Source organism: Rana temporaria, chromosome 7, assembly GCF_905171775.1.
Source record: "Rana temporaria chromosome 7, aRanTem1.1, whole genome shotgun sequence".
NCBI classification, from domain to species: domain Eukaryota; kingdom Metazoa; phylum Chordata; class Amphibia; order Anura; family Ranidae; genus Rana; species Rana temporaria.
The window spans coordinates 9,454,622-9,477,284 of NC_053495.1; the positions used below are offsets into that span (position 1 = coordinate 9,454,622).

At 51.4% G+C, this 22,663-nt stretch overlaps 1 protein-coding gene across 1 annotated transcript; it reads left to right on the forward strand.

The window, feature by feature from the left end:
- The first annotated feature begins 5,065 nt into the window (after window positions 1-5,065).
- Window positions 5,066-12,206, forward strand: MRPS25 (mitochondrial ribosomal protein S25). Its single transcript, XM_040358852.1, has 4 exons — window positions 5,066-5,277; window positions 8,013-8,119; window positions 10,692-10,779; window positions 11,832-12,206. The coding sequence occupies exons 1-4, from the start codon at window positions 5,144-5,146 to the stop codon at window positions 12,022-12,024; spliced, it is 522 nt and encodes a 173-aa protein (XP_040214786.1). The 5' UTR covers window positions 5,066-5,143; the 3' UTR covers window positions 12,025-12,206.
- Window positions 12,207-22,663: the final 10,457 nt, after the last annotated feature.

Genomic DNA, 22,663 nt, shown 5'->3' on the forward strand with positions numbered 1-22,663 from the left:
TAGACGATTCCCCTAGACCGAACGAGCAGGAAGCTAAGGGGAGAAAATTTTTTTTTTTTTATAAATGGGTGAACTCCCGCTTTAAGTCGCCGGGTCTCTGCTTCAATCATTTTGTGGTTTACGATCTCCTACACTCCAGACTGTTTTTATTTGTTTGTTTTTTTTACATGTCAAAATTATTGTTGAACTTTGTTTTCTGCTTATAAATGCTTTCTACAAGTTTTTGTATTGACTCGTCCGAAATGGAGGCGTCCCGCTGCGTTTCCGAAGGAAAACGCTGTTTCTCTTTGGTCATTTCAACTCCTTTCCAGAATCTTCAAGCGCAGGACTGGCACTCTGCTTTTGGGCTGTGGACAGTCTCCGGTCTTTATGGAACTACAGAGCCCAGCTGGGATTGTTTCCCATCATCAAGTTTCTTTTGGAGTCATTTCCCATCCCCCCCTCCCCCTCAGCCTTTCTGTGATGTTCTACAAAATGACATGTTTTATTTTTTCTGGTTGTTTTCTGTTTTTACTTTTTTTAACATATTTTTTTTTTTTAACCTGAATTTTATATCTAATCATTTGTCTTCATTCAGGAAGAGATTTGCATTGTTGTTTTTGTATATGGAGTATTGCAGTGCATGAACTAGCTTATGCATTTTATGAAATGCTGTTTTGATGTGCCGCTGTTTTCTCGTTGCTTAATAATAATGATGATACTACCTGAATGAGGTTTATACTATTATTAAAGTGGATAACAGACTTTCACAATGACCTGCGTGATTTGGTTATTTTCATTGTTCCCTTGTATAGGGGGGAGGGGCCTATGAGTAGGGCTTCATTCACACCATGCAGGTGCGACATCCAGTGGCGGCTGGTGCTCAAAATTTTTGGGGGGGCGCCAACGAAAGAAAAAAATTGCAGCCTCACTGTGCCCATCAAATGCAGCCACTGTGCCATCAATTGTCACCACTGTGCCATGCCATCAAATGCAGTCACTGTGCCATCAATTGTCACCACTGTGCCATGCCATCAAACGCAGCCACTGTGCCATGCCATCAAACGCAGCCACTGTGCCCTTTAATTGTCACCACTGTGCCCTTTAATTGTCACCACTGTGCCATGCCATCAAACGCAGCCACTGCCATCAATTGGCACCACTGTGCCATCAAATACAGCCTCTGTGCCATGCCATCAAACGCAGCCACTGTGCCCTTTAATTGTCACCACTGTGCCCTTTAATTGCCGCCACTGTGCCCATTGATGTCACTGTGCCCTTTAATTGTCCCCACTGTGCCACATTGTCGCCACTGTGCCCATTGATGTCACTGTGCCCTTCATCGCTGCTGTGCCCTGTAAAATTAACCCCCACCCGCCACTTACCTTTACTGGAGTCGGCCATCCACGTCCCTCGATGTCTTCTCCCGCCATCGATGATGCCCGGGGAAAAGCATTCGGAAGCCGAATACAGCCTGAGGGCTGTACTCGGAAAGCCTATCAGAGCCGCTGGCTCTGATAGGCACTTCCGTACAGCCAACCAGCTGCTGTTATTCAGGTGGCCGGCGCTCTAGGTCTGGCCATCTGAATAGACCAGCGGCGACAATAACATAGATTCATGCAATGCATCTATGTTATTAGTCAGTGGCGGTGCGGAGCCAGAGGGGGCGGCGCTCCAGCGCCCTCTATGGGCGAACCGCCACTGGCGACATCGTTTTCTGCCCCCTCCCAACGCATTGCATGTGGGACAGCCCTTTAAATTTTAACTGAAGTTCGCAAAAGAAGTCCTTGACGTTTTGCAAAATCGGGGCGTGACGTGCTGTGGCACAATGCATTTTGGCACGCACTTAAAGGGTGTCCAGCCCCTCCCCTGTTTTAGGCCCCTTTCACACAGGGCAGGGGAGGTGCGGTGGCGGTATAGCGGCGCAATTTTTAGCACCGCTATACCGTTGTATTTACCGCGATATTCAGCCGCTAGCGGTGCGGTTTTGACTCCCACTAGCAGCCGAAAAAGGGTTAATACCGCCCGCACGCTTTGCCGGCAGTATTACCGCGGTTTTCCATTGATTTTCAATGGGTAGGAGCGGTAAACACACCGCTCCTATACCACTCCAAAGTCCTAGCAGGACTTTTGGAGTGGTCCTGCTAGTGCACCGCTTCAGTGTGAAAGCCTTTGGGCACGGGCACGATTTTTTCAGGCGGTATAGCAGTGCTATTTTTAGCGCTAAACCGCCTGAAAAACATGTCGGTGTGAAAGGGGCCTTGCTTACCTGAGCCCCAAAATTTCCCTGGGGGCGCGATCCCGCGTCGCTCTCTCCACGTGCTCTCGGCTCTTCATTGGATAGATTGATAGCAGCGCAGCCATTGGCTCCTGCTGCGGTCAATCAAATCCAATGACGCGGGGGGCAGAATCATACACTCTGCGTCTATGGATCCTGACTGTATGACACGGGAGCGCGCCTGCGAGGTATCCCCCTCGGGGGAGAGCTTGCCAGAGGGGGGGGGGGGTTTATCTAATGCAGGGAGGAGTTGCGAGAGCTGCCGAGGGACCCCAGAAGAAGAGGACTGGGGCCGCTCTGTGCAAAACGAACTGCACAGTGGAGGCAAGTATGACATGTTTGTTATTTAAAAAAAAATAAAAAACATGAACCTTTAATATCACTTTAAGCCTTGCACCCACAGCCACCCCAGGTTGGTCAGGTCCCCTGCACCTAGTGCCATCTTAATAGCATCATGGGCCCCTGGGCAAAGAAAAGCATTGGGGCCCAAACAATGAAGACGGTGTACTTCGAAGTTCTACACTGTCTAAAGACGGCAGAGGTGGGTGGAGCCGATTTATTTTTTCAGCCGCGGAGGCGGCACGCCATGAATGCTGGGGCGGCCGCGGTGCGCACTGAATGCTGAGGCGGCCGCGGCCTCTGACGTCACTGGTTGCTAGGCGCCGGGCAGCCAGAGATTCTAGAAACCAGTGCAGTCAAGTGGTATGCCACAGCTTTGGAGGCTTGGCGCCCCTTTTCTGCAGCAGCTTACAGTGACGGGGCACTGTGCACCCACCTGGGATCGGCCCTGCCCGTCCTGTTTGGGCCCCTGGGCTATGCCCAGGTGTGCCCACTGGATAAGATGGCCCTGCCTGCACCAACCCCATCTAGGTCACTTCCTCCGGGCGGAGGCTTCCCCTGCGTCTCCTCCTCTGCATCATGGCAGCTTCTGCCATGCATCTCCTCCCCCCTCCTCCTAGGCAGCCAATAGGATTATTTCTCCTCTCGGGCCAATCGGGTGATAGGTCTCAGGATCCGCTTCCTGATTGGCCAGGAGGAGAATCGGGAAGACAATAGCGAATATTAATTCGCTATTGTGACACAACTGGGTGGACTCGGTGCTCTGCGTCTTGAGCCCACCCTTTTTTCGAAGCCTATTAGAGCCTCACCTGTAACTCTAAGTCCCCGTTCACACCTAGGCGTATATACGCCTGTAGTGCGACGCCGCAGCCGCCCCTGAGACGCCAGAGGGATCATTTAGCATGCACCTCTATGGAGATGGTTCACATCTCCACGCCGAACGCCGTACGCCTGCCGCCTGAAAAAAATTCCCGGACCTTTTTTTCAGGTGGCTTTCGGCGTTCAGCATAGGAGATGTGAACCATCTCCATAGAGGGGGAGAAGGCTGCATTCACAATCGCGGCGTTTTGTCACCGCAAATCGTGGTACAAAATGCCGCTATTTGTCGCCGCAATTCGCGGGACAAAACGCCGCGATTTTGTACGCCGAGGTGTGAATGCAGCCTTAACGGACATAATGTGTGACAAAAAAAGCTGCAACGCTATTTTATTCTCTAGAGCAGTGATGGTGAACCTTGGCACCCCAGATGTTTTGGAACTACATTTCCCATGATGCTCAACTACTCTGAAGAGTGCATGAGCATCATGGGAAATGTAGTTCCAAAACATCTGGGGTGCCAAGGTTCGCCATCACTACTATAGGGCCTCTGCTAAAAAATATATATATATAGGGCTAGATTCAGATAGCCCTGCGTAATTGAGTGCGGGCGTAACGGATCTCCGATCCGTTACGCCGCCGTAAATTAGGGCGCAAGTTCCGTATTCATAAAGAACTTGCGCCCTAAGTTACGGCGGCGTAACGTATGTGGGCCGGCATAAGCCCGCCTAATTCAAATGGGGATGATGTGGGCGTGTTTTATTTAAATTATTGTTGACCACGCGTATTTTACGTTTTTTTTACGAACGGCGCATGCTCGAAATTCCGCCGCAAATCGTCATTTGCTTTTGACGTGAACGTAAATTACGTCCAGCCCTATTCGCGAAGGACTGACGCAAACGACGTAAAAAAAATCAAAATTTGACGCGGGAACGACGTCCATACTTAACATTGCGTACGCCTCATAGAATCAGGAGCAACGTTACGCCGGGAAAAGCCTTACGCAAACGACGTAAAAAAAATTGCGCCGGGCGCACGTACGTTTGTGAATCGGCGTATCCAGGTCATTTGCATATTCTACGCTGAAAATGCCACCTAGCGGGCAGCGTAAATATGCACCCTAAGATGCGACGGCGTAAGAGACTTACGCCAGTCGGATCTTAGCCTAATTTCGGCGTATCTTGCTTTCTGAATACAGAAAAAAGATACGCCGCATAAATTCAAAGCTGCACCGGCGTATCTATAGATACGCCGGCGTAAATTCTTGCTGAATCTAGCCCATATTGTTTAGTAATTTTCTAGCTGGTCTTCAAGTGGATTCAGAGTGTCTGTATAGAGTTCCGCCTTAAATTACTTTTAGAGCATTCTTATTGGGTAGCTTTCAGGCAAGCTGGTAAGTGATTGGTGGGATTGGAGCAGACTCCTCCTCCTGATCGCCTCGCTCCATTGTACAGAGCAGGGACATAAATATAAGGGAGGTGCTGGAACCCCGAGCAACCAATCACAAATCCGCCTCTTCCCTCTCTGATCATTGGAAGAGGAAATGTCACTGTCAGCGCTCTCGTCTCATTGGCCGCTCGGGGTCCCGTTCCAGACACGTGATACATTGTATCCAATGAGCGCTCCGGGGATACAATGTGACTACACATCCCGGCATGCCCCGCGCTCAGCTGTCAGTGGTTGGAGGGCAGTTCCCGGCGTGCAGTGCGGCTCCATGCTGATGTCCTGAAGATGCCGATGAAGGGGAGATTCCCGATCCGCCGGACCCTCCAATATCTGCAGAGCGGCGAGATCGTCTTCCGGGATCCGGTCCGGATCATGACTGTCAACTACAACTCCCTGGGGGAGCCCGGCCTGGGGGCCAGGTGAGAGAGAGATAGGGGCCAGGTGGGAGAGGAGGGGCCACAAGGTGTCAGGTGAGAGAGGAGGGGCCACAGGGGGCCAGGTGAGAGAGAGAGGGGCCAGAAGAAAGGGGGGGCAAGTGAGAGAGAGAGGGGCCAGAAGAAAGGGGGGGGGGCAGGTGAGAGAGAGGAGGGTTAGATGAGACAGAGAGACAGGAGAGGGTCAGGTGTGAGAGAGTATGTCAGATGAGAGAGAAGAGGGGGCCACAGGGGGGTCAGGTAAAAGAAGGGGGGCAGGTGAGAGAGAGGGGGGCCACAGGGGGTCAGGTTAGAGAGAGGGGGGGTCAGATGACCGAGGGGGGCCACAGGGGGTCAGGTGTGAGGGTTCCGGGAGAGAGGAGCCAGGTGTGAGGGCGAGAGGAGGGGTCACAGGGGGCAAGGAGAGAGAGAGAGGAGGGGCCACAGGGGGGTCAGGTAAGAGAGAGGGGTGCCCCAGGGGGTCAGGTAAAGGAGAGGGGCCACAGGGGGTCAGGTAAAGGGGGGTGTGTGAGATGACAAAGGGGGGCCACAGGGGGTCAGGTGACAGAGAGGGGGCCATGGGGGGGGGGGGGGGGTTCAGGTGAGAGGAGGGGGCCACAGGGGGTCAGGTGTGAGGGTGCCAGGAGAGAGGAGCCAGGTGTGAGGGCGAGAGGAGGGGTCACAGGGGGCCAGGAGAGAGAGGAGGGGCCACAGGGGGGTCAGGTGAGAGAGAAGGGTCACAGGGGGTCGGGTAAAGGGGGGGGGTGTTAGATGACAAAGGGGGGCCATGGGGGGGGGGGTTCAGGTGAGAGAGAGGAGGGGGCCACAGGGGGTCAGGTGTGAGGGTGCCAGGAGAGAGGAGCCAGGTGTGAGGGCGAGAGGAGGGGTCACAGGGGGCCAGGAGAGAGAGGAGGGGCCACAGGGGGGTCAGGTGAGAGAGAAGGGTCACAGGGGGTCGGGTAAAGGGGGGGGGTGTTAGATGACAAAGGGGGGCCACAGGGGGTCAGGTGACAGAGAGGGGGCCATGGGGGGGGTCAGGAGAGAGAGAGAGAGAGAGAGAGAGAGAGAGAGAGAGAGAGAGAGAGAGGAGGGGTTAGGTGAAAGAGGGGGTCAGGTGTGAGGGTGCCAGGAGAGAGGGGCCAGGTGTGAGGGCGAGAGGAGGGGGTCACGGGGCCAGGAGAGAGAGAAGGGACAGGCGTGAGAGAGAGGGGCCAGGCAGAGGGGGGGGGGGGTGTCAGGTAGGAGAAGCGGGGGCCAGGTGAGAGGGGGGCCACAGGGGGTCAGGTGAGAGAGAAAGAGAGAGGGGGCCACAGGAGTGCCAGGCGAGAGAGATAGGGGGCCACGGGGGTCAGGTGAGAGAGGGGGCCACAGGGGGGGGTCAGGTGAGAGAGAGTCAGGTGAAGGAGAGGCAGGTGTGAGGGCGAGAGGGGCCACAGGGGGCCAGGTGTGAGGGCGAGAGGGGGAGACATTGGGTGGGTGAAGGTTCAAGGTGAGCCTATCACAGGCCATGTGAGACAGATTGCTCCCAAGGGATCCGTCATGGGGTGACCGGCGGGGTGAACTCGTAAAGCGCGGACAGGTAGGCACAAAGAAAAGAGTGAGGGCAAACATGAGGTCATTATGGGCTTCTGGGACAAATGTGAGGTCATAAGGGGCCAGAGACATCAATGGAGGTCATAAGGTGTAGGGCTGTGGGACGAGCGTGCATTTATATGGGGCCGCTGAATAAACGTGACATCGTATGGGGCTAGCTGCAGAACTAGTGTGATGTCATACAGGTTGTCTGTGATGTCATGTGGGGGCTGTAGGAGGAGTGTGAGATCACATAGGGGGCCAGGGGACAAGAGTCGGGTCAAATAGCGGTGATGGCGAACCTTGGCACCCCAGATGTTTTGGAACTACATTTCCCATGATGCTCAACTACACTGCAGAGTGCATGAGCATCATGGGAAATGTAGTTCCAAAACATCTGGGGTCGCCATCACTGTCATAGGGACACTGAGCGTGAGGTTATATGGGACCTTGGGATGAGTGTGAAGGTCGCGTGGGGTCACCGGGCGAGTGTGAAGGTCGCGTGGGGGTCGCCGGGCGAGTGTGAAGGTGGCGTGGGGGTCGCCGGGCGAGTGTGAAGTGGGCTCCCCGGGCGAGTGGGCTCCCCGGGCGAGTGTGAAGGTGGCATGTGGGCTCCCCGGGCGAGTGTATAGGTGGCGTGTGGGCTCCCCGGGCGAGTGTGAAGGTGGCATGTGGGCTCCCCGGGCGAGTGTATAGGTGGCGTGTGGGCTCCCCGGGCGAGTGTGAAGGTGGCATGTGGGCTCCCCGGGCGAGTGTATAGGTGGCGTGTGGGCTCCCCGGGCGAGTGTATAGGTGGCGTGTGGGCTCCCCGGGCGAGTGTGAAGGTGGCATGTGGGCTCCCCGGGCGAGTGTATAGGTGGCGTGTGGGCTCCCCGGGCGAGTGTGAAGGTCGCGTGGGGTCACCGGGCGAGTGTGAAGGTCATATTGGGATGAAGAGGGGGTGTAAGCTGCATTACTTCAGAGCGAGGACAGCTGTGATCTCTGAGGCCATGTTTGAGTTCCTATGGAAGGCATGGGTGAGTGTAGGTGAGTGTGAACTTGCAGAGGGCGCCCCCTGTAGGTCGTTCTTTGATGTTGCAGCTCCGAAGGCCGTACCAGCTGAGACATTGTAGTCTCATACTGATCACAATTGCAAAGACTCTGATTTTTCTCTTGTCTTTTATTTGCAGAAATTTTGTGTTCTTTAATATTCCTCAAATCCAGTATAAGAATCCCTGGGTTCAGATCGTGACCTTCAAGAACATGACCCCGTCTCCGTTCCTGCGCTTTTATTTAGGTGAGTATAAAATCCACAGTGATGGCTTCTTCATTTTAGGTAATGGTTCTCATCCCGACTGTTGTCTCTGTACACCGAATGCCAACCGGCTTCTTCTCTAAATAGTTAAACAAGTGATCCACAGGTGTGTGAGAGAGCAGGGGTTACAGGGGGACAGAAAGTGAGAGAGCGGGGGCTACAGGGGGACAGAAAGTGAGAGAGGGAAGGGGGACAGGTGAGCAAAGGGGTGGGCTGCAGGAGACAGTTGAGAGGGGGGTGACGCGTGGGTGCAGGGGGGCAAGTGAGAGAGGGGTGGGGCTGCAGGGGGGGGCGGGTGAGAGAGGGGTGGGGCTGCAGGGGGGAGGTGAGCGAGGGGTGGGCTGCAGGGGACAGTTGAGAGGGGGTGACTCTTGGGTGTAGGGGGCAGGTGAGAGAGGGGTGGGGCTGCAGGGGGGTGGGTGAGAGGGGTGGGGTTGCAGGGGGGCAGGTGAGCAAGGAGTGGGCTGCAGGAGACAGTTAAGAGGGGGGATGATGCGTGGGTGTAGGGGGCGGGTGAGAGAGGGGTGGGGCTGCAGAGGGGCAGGTGAGAGGGGTGGAGCTGCAGGGGGCGGACGAGTGAGGGGTGGGCTGCATGAGACAGTTGAGAGGGGGGTGACGCGTGGGTGTAGGGGGGCAAGTGAGAGAGGGGTGGGGCTGCAGGGGGGGGGCGGGTGAGAGAGGGGTGGGGCTGCAGGGGGGAGGTGAGCGAGGGGTGGGCTGCAGGGGACAGTTGAGAGGGGGTGACTCTTGGGTGTAGGGGGCAGGTGAGAGAGGGGTGGGGCTGCAGGGGGGTGGGTGAGAGGGGTGGGGTTGCAGGGGGGCAGGTGAGCAAGGAGTGGGCTGCAGGAGACAGTTAAGAGGGGGGATGATGCGTGGGTGTAGGGGGCGGGTGAGAGAGGGGTGGGGCTGCAGAGGGGCAGGTGAGAGGGGTGGAGCTGCAGGGGGCGGACGAGTGAGGGGTGGGCTGCATGAGACAGTTGAGAGGGGGGTGACGCGTGGGTGTAGGGGGTAGGTGAGAGGGGGGTGGGGCTGCAGGGGGACGGGTGAGCGGGGGGTGGGGCTGCAGGGGGACGGGTGAGCGGGGGGTGGGGCTGCAGGGGGACGGGTGAGCGGGGGGTGGGGCTGCAGGGGGACGGGTGAGCGAGGGGTGGGGCTGCAGGGGGACGGGTGGGTGAGTGAGGGGTGGGCTGTAGGGGGCGGGGGGTGGGGCTACAGGGGGACGGGTGAGGGAGGGGTGGGCTGCAGGGGGGCGGGTGAGGGGAGGGGTGGGCTGTAGGGGGGCAAGTGAGCGGGGGGGGGGGGGCTGCAGGGGGACGGGTGAGGGAGGGGTGGGGCTGCAGGGGGGTGGGTGAGGGAGGGGTGGGGCTGCAGGGGGTGATAGTGGACAGGTGAAAGAGGAAACTACAGGGAGGCAGGTGAGAGAGAGGGGGTTCTACATGGGAAAGGTGAGAGAGAGGGGGCCAATTGAGAGGGGGGGGGGGGCCTCAGATGGCCAGGTAAGAGAGACCGGCCTGGGGCAGGGGCTGACCAAGAATGACAAAGGGGAAAGGTGAGAGAGAATATTGGGTCCAGGTGGGAGAAGATGACCCATGGTGACACGAGGGGGGTGTTGGAGAGAAACTGACCACATGGGTCAGGTGAGAAGGTGATCACTGGGGGGGGGGGGGGGAGAGACTGATCTGGGATGACGGGGGAACGCAGGGCGAGATCAGATTCATAGTGATGCTTCTTCTCCAAAGAGCGATGTTGAGGGCTGTAACCCAAACAACCAATCGGATCGCCTCTTTCTCTGAGTTGGCTTGAAATGGTAACTACTTAAAATTTGATTGGCAGGTTACTGTCCTTTGGAGATTATCATTGCTTTAAAGCAGGGATCCTCAAACTACGGCCCTCCAGCTGTTGCGCAACTACACATCCCATGAGGCACTGTAAAACTCTGACAGTCACAGACAAGACTAGGCATGATGGGAATTGTAGTTCCTGAACAACTGGAGGGCCGTAGTTGGAAAACCCAATGCTTTAAAGGCTCGCTTACACCCCCATGTGCTGCAGTGCATGCGATTTTGTGTGTTAATGTATGTAAAATAAACAGCATGCAATGCACCTTAACACAAAAAAAATAAAATAAATGTGTGCTTTTTTATTTTTTGTGGCAGTGCAGAGGGCGCCATGCGTTGGGCTGGTGAGTTTTTGTGCTGCACTGGGGTGTTATTCACAATAAATGGTGAATCAAAGTATGTTGTGTGCGAGTTATCATAATGGCGTGGCGTGGCGTGGTCGGGCGCTAAACCTATTGAGTTTCCTTTTTTTTTTTTTTAGGCTGCAATTCAGAACAATATAATGAAAACTGCTGCATATCTCCCTGGCCCCTCCCCTCCCCCGTTCCCACTTCCTTCTTCCTATCCCATTTAGTACTGTGAAGGGATGTGCGTGTTTACCGATATTTAGCGTTTGAACGCCCCAGCCTTTGTTTGCTGTTTAAATTTCGGGTCTTGTTGCTTATTTCTTCTTTTTTTTTTTTTTTTTTTTTTTTTTATCTTTTAATCGTGGGCAGACAACGGCGAGCAGATTCTCGTTGACATGGAGGAAAAGAGCCACACGGAAATTGTGCAGCACGTGAAGAAGATCCTGGGGAAGAGCGAGTAAGACTCATAGGAGACAATTTACTTTCTCACCACTAGAGGGCTCCTCACACCGCTCAGCAGCCTGCAGAGACTGGGATTGTATCCTAAACCATTTTTTTTTTTATTGTATATTGCAGTGAAGGATTGGAACTATAATCGATATATTTATTATAGTTCTAATCCTTCACTGCAGTATATATAAAAAAGATTATATATATATATATATAATATATATGAATAACATCCCTTCTAATAGCATGGGCCATGACAGGTCCTCTTTATGGAGAGATCTGGGGTCTATTAGACCCCCAGATCGCTCCTCAGGAAGTGACAAAATCCTAATTTCTTGCTGTTTGTGACGTCACACAATTGGAGGAACAAAATCCGTTCCTCTCACTGTGTCCCAAAAACTGGATGCCACCGAGATCGGTTCGATCAGATGATTTCCCAAGCCGGTAATGGTTTGTAAACCACGAACCGGAGGTGGCAAAATGCTTGTCGCTTCAGGTTTCATAGACCATAGAGATGAACGAGGGAAACTTCCGCTTCTCCCTCATCTCTATGGTCAGCCGGCAGAACCACCAGCTTCAGTCCCGGGCTCCCGATGGAACAGGGAAGGTGGAGAGAGGGGGGGGGGGGGCACCTTCCTCCACATGTAAAAGCGATTCAGCAGCTATTTTGCTGCTCAGATCGCTTTTACATTATTTGAACACTGAGGATTTATATATATATATAAAAAAATTACCGAGGTCATGACTGCAGTTGTAGATGGTAGCGGACATACGGGTACGCCCCTATGGGGCAAGTGGTTTAAAGTAGAGCTATACTCGGCCCTGCTCCAGAGATGTCCCTTGTGTGTGCCAACATCTTCCCACCGGCCTCTTTAAGGTTCAGAATCTGACGACTCTTTTTTCACCCCCCCCCCCCCCCCCCCCCCCCCCCCCCAAAGTGACAGCTGGCTGAACAACCAATCACCAGACACCAGCGCCGTCACATGGTTGGAAGAAGAGTAAGTCGCATTCATTCCTCTTTGGATACACTTTCAATTCTTCTTCTCTTTCCATCTTCAGGGAAGTGCTTAAAGCCGAAGAGAAAGCCAAGATGGTGCTGTCCCACCCGGCCAACTTCGGCCCGAAGAAGTACTACTTGAGGGAGTGCATGTGCGAGGTGGAGGGCCAGGTGCCCTGCCCGGGGCTGGTGCCGCTGCCCAAGGAAATGACGGGAAAATATAAAAGTAAAATGAAAGCGGAGAGCGCGGTGTGAGCCCCTCCCCCAAGCTGCTATGGATGAGTATGTGGAAGCCGGACTATTATTTAATGATCACCCAGCTCCAGAGTGCTCCTTACCCACCAGGACACATTCTTGTATAGTTACATTTTTATTGTCTGCCTGGATTGGTCGAATATTTTTCTATACTCCTGTTAAATTAAAAGTCATCAGTTCTAGTGGTGGTCAATTTTTGGAGTTTTCATTTCAATGGACGTCTTGGAGAGAATAATGATTCGGGTAGATGGGAATTCAGGATCCGAGACCTCTCCTCCAGATTCTGCTCCTCGCCCTTAAAGGGGTTGTAAAGGTTTTGTTTTTTTCCCCCTAAATAGCTTCCTTTTACCTTAGTGCAGTCCTCCTTCACTTACCTCATCCTTTCATTTTGCTTTTAAATGTCCTTATTTCTTCTGAGAAATCCTCACTTCCTGTTCTTCTGTCTGTAACTCCACACAGTAATGCAAGGCTTTCTCCCTGGTGTGGAGTGTCGTGCTCACCCCCTCCCTTGGACTACAGGAGAGTCGGGACTCCCACTAACACACAGCTCCTTTCTCTATCTGCAACGTAGAGAGCGTCCTGACTCTCCTGTAGTCCAAGGGAGGGGGCGAGCACAACACTCCACACCAGGGAGAAAGCCTTGCATTACTGTGTGGAGTTACAGACAGAAGAACAGGAAGTGAGGATTTCTCAGAAGAAATAAGGACATTTAAAAGCAAAATGGAAGGATGAGGTAAGTGAAGGAGGACTGCACTAAGGTAAAGGAAGCTATTTAGGAAAACATATTGTACCTTTACAACCCCTTTTAAGCCTACAGCATCTGGTATTCCCGGGCGGTTTCCCATCCAGGTACTAACCAGGCCCAACCCTGCTTAAAGCCTAAATTTTTTTTTTCTAACATGCCATCCAGCATACTAGCGCGAGCTACAGTATGCCTTTTATTTTATTTTTTTGCGCCGTACTCACTGTTTAATCCCGTAGTTAAGTTTCAGACTAGTAGGCGTTCCTATGCAGAGGGGAACATGATTGACGGCCGGCTATGGCGCGTCACGCTTCCCGGAAATAGCCGAAATAGGACTTGGCTCTTCACGGCGCCTGCACAGTCAGCTCCTAGTCTGTGCGCAAGCGACGTGAAGAGCCGAGTCCTACTCGGGAAGCGTGGTGCGCCATAGCTGGCCGTCAATCATTGTCCCCTCTGCATAGGAACGCCCATTCCCCGCGGGGAGTCTGAAGCGTAACTACGGGACTAAACAGTGAGTACGGCGCATATAAAAATAAAGGCATACTGTAGCTCACGCTAGTATGCTGGATTTCATGGTAGAAACTTGCTTTTTAGGGTGAACCACCGCTTTAACTTCCGAGATCGGGGCGCTTTTAGGGTGATGTGGCTGTAGGTTTACGGCCACATCACCCTAAAACCCCCCCGATCTCGGAGACTAAGCAGGGTAGGGCCTAGTTAGTACCTTTTATTGAAGGGATATGCAATTAGCGGACCTCCAGCTGTTGCAGGACTACATGTCCCATGAGGCATAGCAAGACTCTGACAGCCACAAGCATGACACCCAGAGGCATGATGGGACTTGTAGTTTTGCAACAGCTGGAGGTCTGCTAATTGCATATACCTGATTTATTGTAACCTAAACATATTCACAAGCCCAGATGTGGCGTAGATCGGAAGTGGGAGCAAATACCCGTATTAGACAGGTATCCTGTGGGGGAGGGGAGGGTCCAAATCAGCGAAAGTTCAATTTCTGGGTGGAACTCCGCTTTAAGTGAGTCGGCCGCAGCGTTCCGTGTATCTTCTTCAAGCATCACAAAATGTACTTGAAGGAGACAGATAAGGAAGGCGGGATAAACATTTCCTCCGTGTCGGGCTTCACCTTCCTTCCGGATCCTTCTCTTCGGTTCTTGTCAGTTTCGATGGCAATTAAGGAAGTTTTCAGACGTTACGTTTTTGCGCAGGTGTCGCCCTAATCCTCGATGATTTCCCTCTCCCCGATGTATTTCTCCTTCTTCTTTTGATCAGCAGAGTTTTCCGCTCTCCGTCGGAGCGTTTGATGTGCGAACGAGCGGTAATTACCAGCTCATTTCCATTCGTCTCTCTCTGGCGCGGGGTGATTAGGACGGAGTAGAAAGGGACTCTGGAAAACGGAAGTAGATCAGAGAGAGAGAGATTCTCCGACTCCCACTCTCCTTCTAACTAGGGCAGATATTTTATTCTAACGCACGCCGGGTGGCTTAACCCGTTAACCTGCTCTCTACGCCGCGCAAGAAACCTTTTCAACTGTGTGATGGCGCCGTCAATGCTAGACTTCGAAAGACAAAGCGCGATGTTGTGCGTCGCACCTCCCGGTCCTATAGGGCCGGGGTAATTACTGGACCTCCGACTGAGAAGGAACAAGTCCCAGCAGGTGATGCCGTCCCTTTAAAGACAAACTGTAATAGCTTTCAGTATTTTTTTTATCTTATCTTTTTTTGTACTACGTGTAAAATATTATTTTAAATACCGTATATACTCGAGTATAAGCCGACCCGAATATAAGCCAAGGCAACTAATTTTACCACAAAAAAAATGGGAAATGTATTGACTCAAGTATAATCCTAGGGTGTCCATCTGCATGCCTCACTGTGCCCATGCCTCACTGTGCCCATGTGCATGCCTCACTGTGCCCATGACTAGACTTGCGTTTAACATGTGAGTCTATGGAAGGGGTGCCCGGCTTTGAAAAAATTGGTGCTCCCTGGCCGTAGGTCCCCCAGACAGCAAACTTTGCACACTTGTAGAGGAGAACTACATGTGAGCCAAGTTTCGGGTCCAGGGGACCTAAGGCCGGATGGTACCGGGTCCCCAAAGTTACCTGAGACATTACCGTTTAACATGGGAGTCTATAGAAGGGGTGCCCACTATTCCTTCCACTGACGCCAACCATGGGCCGCTATTCCTTCTACGGACGCCAGTGGTGGGGCACTATTCCTCCCACTGACACCAATGATGGGGTGCTATTCCTCCCACCGACACCAACAATGGCCCACTATTCCTTCCACTCACGCCAACCATGGGCCACTATTCCTTCCACTCACGCCAACCATGGGCCACTATTCCTTCCACTCACGCCAACAATGGCCCACTATTCCTTCCACTCACTCCAACAATGGCCCACTATTCCTTCCACTCACGCCAACCATGGGCCACTATTCCTTCCACTCACGCCAACCATGGGCCACTATTCCTTCCACTGATGCCAGTGGTGAGGCACTATTCCTCCCACTGACGCCAACAATGGCCCACTTTTCCTTCCACTGACGCCAACCATGGGTCACTTTTCCTTCCACGAACGCCAGTGGTGGGGCACTATTATTCCTACTGACACCAATGATGGAAAATTGTTAACTCTCACGGATGCTGGGAAAATTCCTAATGCCATTGTCCACAGTCCGGCCCCCCTAAAGTCTGAAGCACAGCAAACTGCCCCTTTGTTTAGGATGTTTTTGAGACCCCTGGAATAGGTTTAGCGGGGAGGGGGGTGGAGCCGCCAAGGTAGAAGCAAACACCTATTTGCATCCAGTACCATCTCTATGGAGACAATACTGGGTTGCACACTGGGAAATGTAGGCGCCCGGCGCATGCGCAGTAACAGTTAAAAAGCGTCAAAAACGTGAGGTCAAGCCTCATTACCATAAAACACGCCCCCTCCAACACATTTGAATTAGGCGCTAGGCTAGGCTACGCCGCCTTAGATTTGCGCGCCCCTACCTGAATCTACCTATAGGCTTATACTCGAGTCAATAAGTTTTCCCAGTTTTTTGTGGTAAAATGAGGTGCCTCGGCTTGTATACGGGTCGGCTTATACTCGAGTATATACGCTAAATATCCAAGAAGAAAAGTCCGCCTGCAATCAGAAGAAAATTCAAACACTGGTATAGAACCTCCACCAATAAGCCCAGCTTTGTGGGCGAAACGCGTCGTGAGAAGGTCACAAGCTGGGGAACTCTTTGTTCATGATATCTATATGAATAAAGTTGCCAACGTTTGAATTTTCTATAGGGTGCAGCCAGTCTTGTCCTTTGGATTTGCTTAGTCTGTGGGGGGAAAAAATACAATTCTGGTCCAGTTTTTCATTGGAAATAAAAGGATAGACCCAGTTTAGGGTGTAAGAAACTGTTAATAAAAAAAAACAAAAAACGAATGGAAAGTGGAGAAACTAATAAAAATTAAGCTAAAGAATTGATTAACCTGCCGACTGCTCTACAGAACATGGTGAAAACAAGCAGATCGAGGTGCAGATTTATAAAAACATCTAAAATATTTGTTAGAATCAATAATTAAAAAGAAACAAAGTAGCCATTTTGACCTTCATAAAGAGGCCCTGTCTAGTGTTTCCAGAAGATTTATTAGCATTATTTTTCCTGGTAAAATAAAATAGGACGGTTATCAGACTCATTAACATTAGTAGTAGACGTTGGTTTAGTAACATTCCCTTCAGTAATGAAGTTCTGTAGAATATTAGATCTGATCAAACAGGTGAAAAAATAATCCGCAACAAAAGGACATTTCCAACGATACATCTGCAAGCAGTAGATAAAATTCGGCATAAAACAACAATAAACATTTGAGTGTCTTTATACGAAATCTCCATCAAAGTGCTAAATACACAGTTGAAATTGACAAGCGATTCTGTTCAGCCAGGCATGTCATCCATACACTATGACATCACTATTCATAGACTGCAACTTCCTGCCCCGCCCGTTCCCATCTCCAATCTGTTCATTGGACTAGGACAGGGATCCTCAAACTACGGCCCTCCAGCTGTTGTAGAACTACACATCCCATGAGGCATTGTAACACACTGACATTCACAGACATGACTAGGCATGATGGGAATTGTACTTCCTGAACAACTGGAGGGCCGTAGTTTGAAGACCCATGGACTAGGAGGAAGTATAATCCGATTCATCACTGCCTCTTGCTCCAATCACTTCTCTCTTCAGCACCCGGTGCCTGAAATACACCAATCAGCCATAACATTAGGACTACTGACAGGTCAAGTGAATAATGGCGCGTACACACGATCGGAATTTCCGACAACAAAACCCATGTTTTTTTTTTTTTCCCCCCGACGGATGTTGGCTCAAACTTGTCTTGGATACACAGGGTCGCACAAATGTTGCTCGGAAATTCCGATGGTGAAGAACGCGGAGACGTACAACACTACGACGAGCCGAGAAAAATGAAGTACAATGATTGCGAGCATGCGAATTGGTTCCGAGCATGCGCAGCACTTTTGTGCGTTGGAAATGGCTACGGAAATTTCCGACATGAACTTTTGTTGTCGTAAAATTGAGAACCAGCTCTCAAACATTTGTTGTCGGAAATTCCGACAGCAAATGTCCGATGGGGCCTACACACGGTCGGAATATGCGACCAAAAGCTCCCATCGAACATTTATTGTCGGAAATTCCGATCGTGTGTACACGGCCTTACACTGGATTATCTTGTTACAATGGCATCTGAAAGCGGGTGGGGTGGATTAGGCTGCTGCAAGTGAACATGTCGTCCCGGAAGTAGACGCGTTAAAAGAAGGAAAAAGGCTCAATCACAGTTTGTTGTGTATGGGGCCGCGTCGCCGCAGACCGGCCAGGGTGTCCATGCTGGCACGTGAGCATCAGAACTGGACCACGGAGCAATGGAAGAAGGTGGCCTGGTCTGGTGAATCACGTTTGCTTTTACATCATGTGGATGGCCGGGTGTGTGTGTCTACGTGCCTTACCTAGGAAAGCACCAGGATGCACTATGGGAAAGCAGGAAAATGGGCAAGCGTAAAGATTTGAGCGACTTTGACAAGGGCCAAAGTGTAATGTGTAGACAACTAGGTCAGAGCAACTCTAAAAACTGCAGCTCTTGTGGGATGTTCCCGGTCTGCAGTGGTCAGGACTGACCAAAGGTGGTCCAAGGAAAGGAAAACCGGCCAACAGGTAATGCACGTGGGAAGCGAAGGCTGGCACGTTTCGTCAGATCCAACAGAAGAGCTACTGTAGCTTAAAGCGGAGTTCCACCCAAAAATGGAACTTCCGCTTTTCGGATTCCCCCCCCCCCCCCCCCTCCTCCTCTAAGGTGTCACATTTGGCACCTTTCAGGGGGGAAGGGGAGCAGATACCTGTCTAATACAGGTATTTGCTCCCACTTCCAGGCATAGATCGCCGCAGTATCCACTGCTATCTACGCCATGTCTGGCCCCTCCCCCCGTCTTCTGTGAGACACACAGGTCCCACAAGACAGCAGGGACCAGTGAGATTGCGCATGCACAGTAGGGAACCAGGAAGTGAAGCTGCAAGGCTTCACTTCCTGATTCCCTTACCAAAGATGGCGGCGCAATTTGACTTCGGGTGAGGACATCGCGGACGCTCTGGACTGTCCCAACATTAAAAGTCAGCAGCTACAGTATTTGTAGCGGCTGTCTTTTCATTCTTTCAGTGGAACTCCGCTTTAAATAGCTAAAAAAAAGTTGATACTGGTTCTGATGGAAAGGTTTCAGAACACAGTGTATTCGCATTTTGGGGTGTAGGGGGCTGTGTAGCCGCAGACCGGTCTGGATGCCCATGCTGACCCGTGGCCACAGCCAAAAGCATCTACAATGGGCATGTGAGCATCAGAACTGGACCACAGAGCAATTGAAGAAGGTGGCCTGGTCTGATAAATTTAAGAATGTCTTGAAGAACACGAGTTTGAGGTGTTGACTTGCCCTCGAAATTTTGCAAATCTCAATCCAATCGAGCATCTGTGGGATGTGCTTGATGAACAAGTCCAAGCCATGGAGGCCCCACCTCAACCTACAGGACTTATAGGATCTACTACTGACGGCTTGGTGCCAGATACCACAACATACCTTCAGAGGTCTAGTAGAGTCTATGCCTAGACTGGTTGTGGTGGGGGGTAATGTTATCGCTGATCGATGTGATGAGGCCCATACACACTATCAGACTTTTTGACAACAAACCTCCGACGGACCTGTTTGATCGGACAATCCGACCGTGTGTATGCTCCATCGGACAAACTTTTTCGCTTTTTCATCAGACAAATATTCGCTGTGAGAACAGACAAACTTTCCGGCAACAAAATGTCTGATGGAGCAAGTCCACCGGACTAAAGTACAAAAGTACAAACACGCATGCTCAAAACCAATGCTAAAGTGGTGGCGGTAAAAAGCTGAAAAAACACGTAGGGCCAGATTCAGATACATTGGCGCATCTTTAGTGCGGCGTAACGCATCTGATATGCGCTACGCCGACGTAACATAGAGAGGGAAGATCACTATTCACAAAGCACTCGTCGACAACGTTGCGCCGGCGCAACGTAAATAGGCCGGCGTAAGCCCGCCTAATTCAAAGTAGGTGGAAGGTGGGCGTGATGTATTTAAATGAATCGTGACCTCATGTAAATGAAGCGCCGAACGAACGGCGCATGCTCAGTATCACATCAAATTTACTCTCTAACATACGACGGCTCAATGCCTGTGACGTGAACGTAACCTACGCCCAGCCCCATTCACGTGCGACTTACGTAAACAACGTAAAAATCAACCGCTGTTCCGACGTCCATACCTTAATATGACTTACCCCTGCTTTATGAGGGGTAAACCTACGCCGGACGTAAGCCTTACATAAACAGCGTAGCTTAATACGACGGGCGCAAGTACGTTCGTGAATCGGCGTATCTAGGTCATTTGCATATTCGACGGAAGCGCCCCTTGCGGCCAGCGTAAATATGCACCCAAGATACGACGACGTAGGAGACTTACGTCGGTCGGAAGAAGCCATATTTCAGGCATATCTAGTATTGTGAATAAGGCACATCGATACGACAGCGCATCTCTACACTTACGCTGCGTATCTGCAGATACGCCAGCGTAGTAAGTGTTTTCTGAATCTGGCCCGTAGTACGTAAATTACATCACTACGTTCGTGTTTTTTGGCTGAAAACGTTCTGCCGTGTGTATGCATACCAATGTCACGGCCAACGCCCCTTCGGACCAAAATCCACGGTAAAGTCCGTTGGAAGTCTGATCGTGTGTACGAGGGCTTTAGAATGACATCAGTGCGCAATAATAAAGAGACCAATTGGCTTGTTATTGCACAACGATCCCACTCCGAGCCCGATTTCTAGATAGCAGAGGTAATACGGTATGGAAGATTATATGGGCCCTTAGAGATGAAGTTAATGATCCTTAAACAATACAAACACAGCGGAGACCTGCCAAGTCATAGTGAAGGTGAAAGGTTAGCCTTCTCCGCTGGAGTCATCAACAAAAGCAAAAGACTCAACTGGCAATCAAACCCAATCAGGAAGGAGACAAATAGGTGCTTTGGATAGAGTTCTACTTCAAACTGATGCCATACCAGCTATTCAACCACAAGCCCGAGCTCGCTGCTCCGGAAACAGAAAGGCCCGATGGTAACCTTAATTCCACGATAGGCCAGCAGCTTCCAATCCTACCACCACTGAAGGACAAGACTCCTCAAGGTCAACCAAGAAGCTCCACCGGCTAAACATTAACTATGTTAAGTAAACTGCAGGGAAAGAAATATTGAAGGTCAGCGAGGAAACCAGGTGGAGCTAATGAACTTCAAACCTTAGTCTACTCTGGGCAAAACCTGGGCCAGAGACAGGGAAGTGCAAGAAGAAGCTCCATACAGGCTTGAAGTTTGGTTCCTAAAGGGGGAAGAGTAATATTTTTCATGTTTTTAGATATACAGTTGAACCTTGAATTACGAGCGTAATCCGTTCCAGGAGAATACTTGTAATTCAAAGTACAGTGGAACCTCGGATTACGAGTAACGCGGTTAACGAGCGTTTCATAATACGAGCGCTGTATTTAAAAAAAGCCTGACTCGGTTTGCCTCGCTTTACGAGCAGGATTCAAGCCAAAGCGGTGTGCAATACCGCGTTTGGCCTGAGGTGGGGGGGCGTCGGAGCCAAACGGCGCCGTTTGAAAAATCCAGGAAATACTCTGTTCGAGCCTTTTTACGAGTTCAGCCGAGTTGTCCTCAGGCCTTTCCGAGTGTCTCCGATGCTCTCCTCCACCTCTGGCCACATGCGGTATTGCATGACGTTGAAGTCAATGCGGAACAAATTATTTCCGTTTCCATTGAATTCAATGGGGAAACTCGCTTTAATATGCGAGTACTTTGGATTACGAGGATTCTCCTGGAACGGATTATGCTCGTAATCCGAGGTTCCACTGTCCCATTGAAGTCAATGGAAACGGAAATAATTTTCCATGCAAATAGACTCGGCTTACAAAATACGTCAACATCCCAGAAAATGGTGGAGAGTTCATTGTGGGCGTCACCAGTGAGGTGAAGATCACTCACAGACCTAAGAGCAGGCAGGAGACGGGGCAGTGGTACGGATCGGGCAGGACTGCAGGTTGTGAAAGTTGTTGTCACTCTCCTAATGCTATATAGCAGTATGGTGGAGACAAGGTTTGGGAGCAGAAGGGTATGTTCACCATTTTTGCAGTTTTCTAGCAAAGGGGTCTCCAAACGTGGTAAAGAGGGCCACATTGTATATTTAAGAAATATCTGCAGGCCAAAAAACACCTCATTAAAGTTCTCCCTTACATCGGGTATCCATCAGAGGCCTCCCTTATAACAGGGTTCCCATCAGAGACCCCTCTTACACCAGGCTCCCCATCAGAGACCCCTCTTACACCAGGTTTCCCCACCAGAGACCCCTCTTACACCAGGTTTCCCCACCAGAGACCCCTCTTACACCAGGTTTCCCCACCAGAGACCCCTCTTACACCAGGTTTCCCCACCAGAGACCCCTCTTACACCAGGTTTCCCCACCAGAGACCCCTCTTACACCAGGTTCCCCACCAGAGACCCCTCTTACACCAGGTTCCCTATCAGAGACCCCTCTTACACCAGGCTCCCCATCAGAGACCCCTCTTACACCAGGTTCCCCATCAGAGACCCCTCTTACACCAGGCTCCCCATCAGAGACCCCTCTTACACCAGGTTTCCCCACCAGAGACCCTCTTACACCAGGTTCCCCACCAGAGACCTCTCTTACACCAGGCTCCCCATCAGAGACCCCTCTTACACCAGGCTCCCCATCAGAGACCCCTCTTACATGCAGGTCCCCATCACTTACATCAGAAGAAGAGACCATAGGCAGCTATTGTTGACCTTAATCCTCAAACATTGAGGATACACCACTGACCCTAGCTGGGGGCCAGATAACATTTTGTAGCGGGCCGGATGTGGCCCCAGGCCGTAGTTTGGAGACTCCTGTTCTAGCTCATGAAACAGTTGCTATACATAGGTTTCATCTCAATTTTTCGCAGTTTCCGTGGAGTGGCCCTTTAAATGTTAGAACCCCCAGATTCTGGTATCTCGGTTATTGGCGGATAACGGTGAGATGAAATCACCCCGTGACTTCTTATATCTTTCCGAGACGCAAAAGATGAGATCTCCTCAGTGGGAGCCCTTGAACTGCATACCCTCCCGACAATGGAGTCTTACTTCTCCTGCTGCATATTACCCCTTATTATGGTTGCAGCTGGTAGGCGGAGCTTGGAACTCTCAGGGCTAAAATCCCATTGCTGGAAGACTTAAAAAAAAAAACATATATATAAGA

Excerpts from the sequence above, each read along its gene's own strand:
- MRPS25 (XM_040358852.1), top strand. The coding sequence starts at position 5,144 with ATGCCGATGAAGGGGAGATTCCCGATCCGCCGGACCCTCCAATATCTG. Across the intron at positions 5,278-8,012 it reads GAGCCCGGCCTGGGGGCCAG|AAATTTTGTGTTCTTTAATA; the intron begins GTGAGAGAGAGA and ends TTTTATTTGCAG. Across the intron at positions 10,780-11,831 it reads AAGATCCTGGGGAAGAGCGA|GGAAGTGCTTAAAGCCGAAG; the intron begins GTAAGACTCATA and ends TTCCATCTTCAG.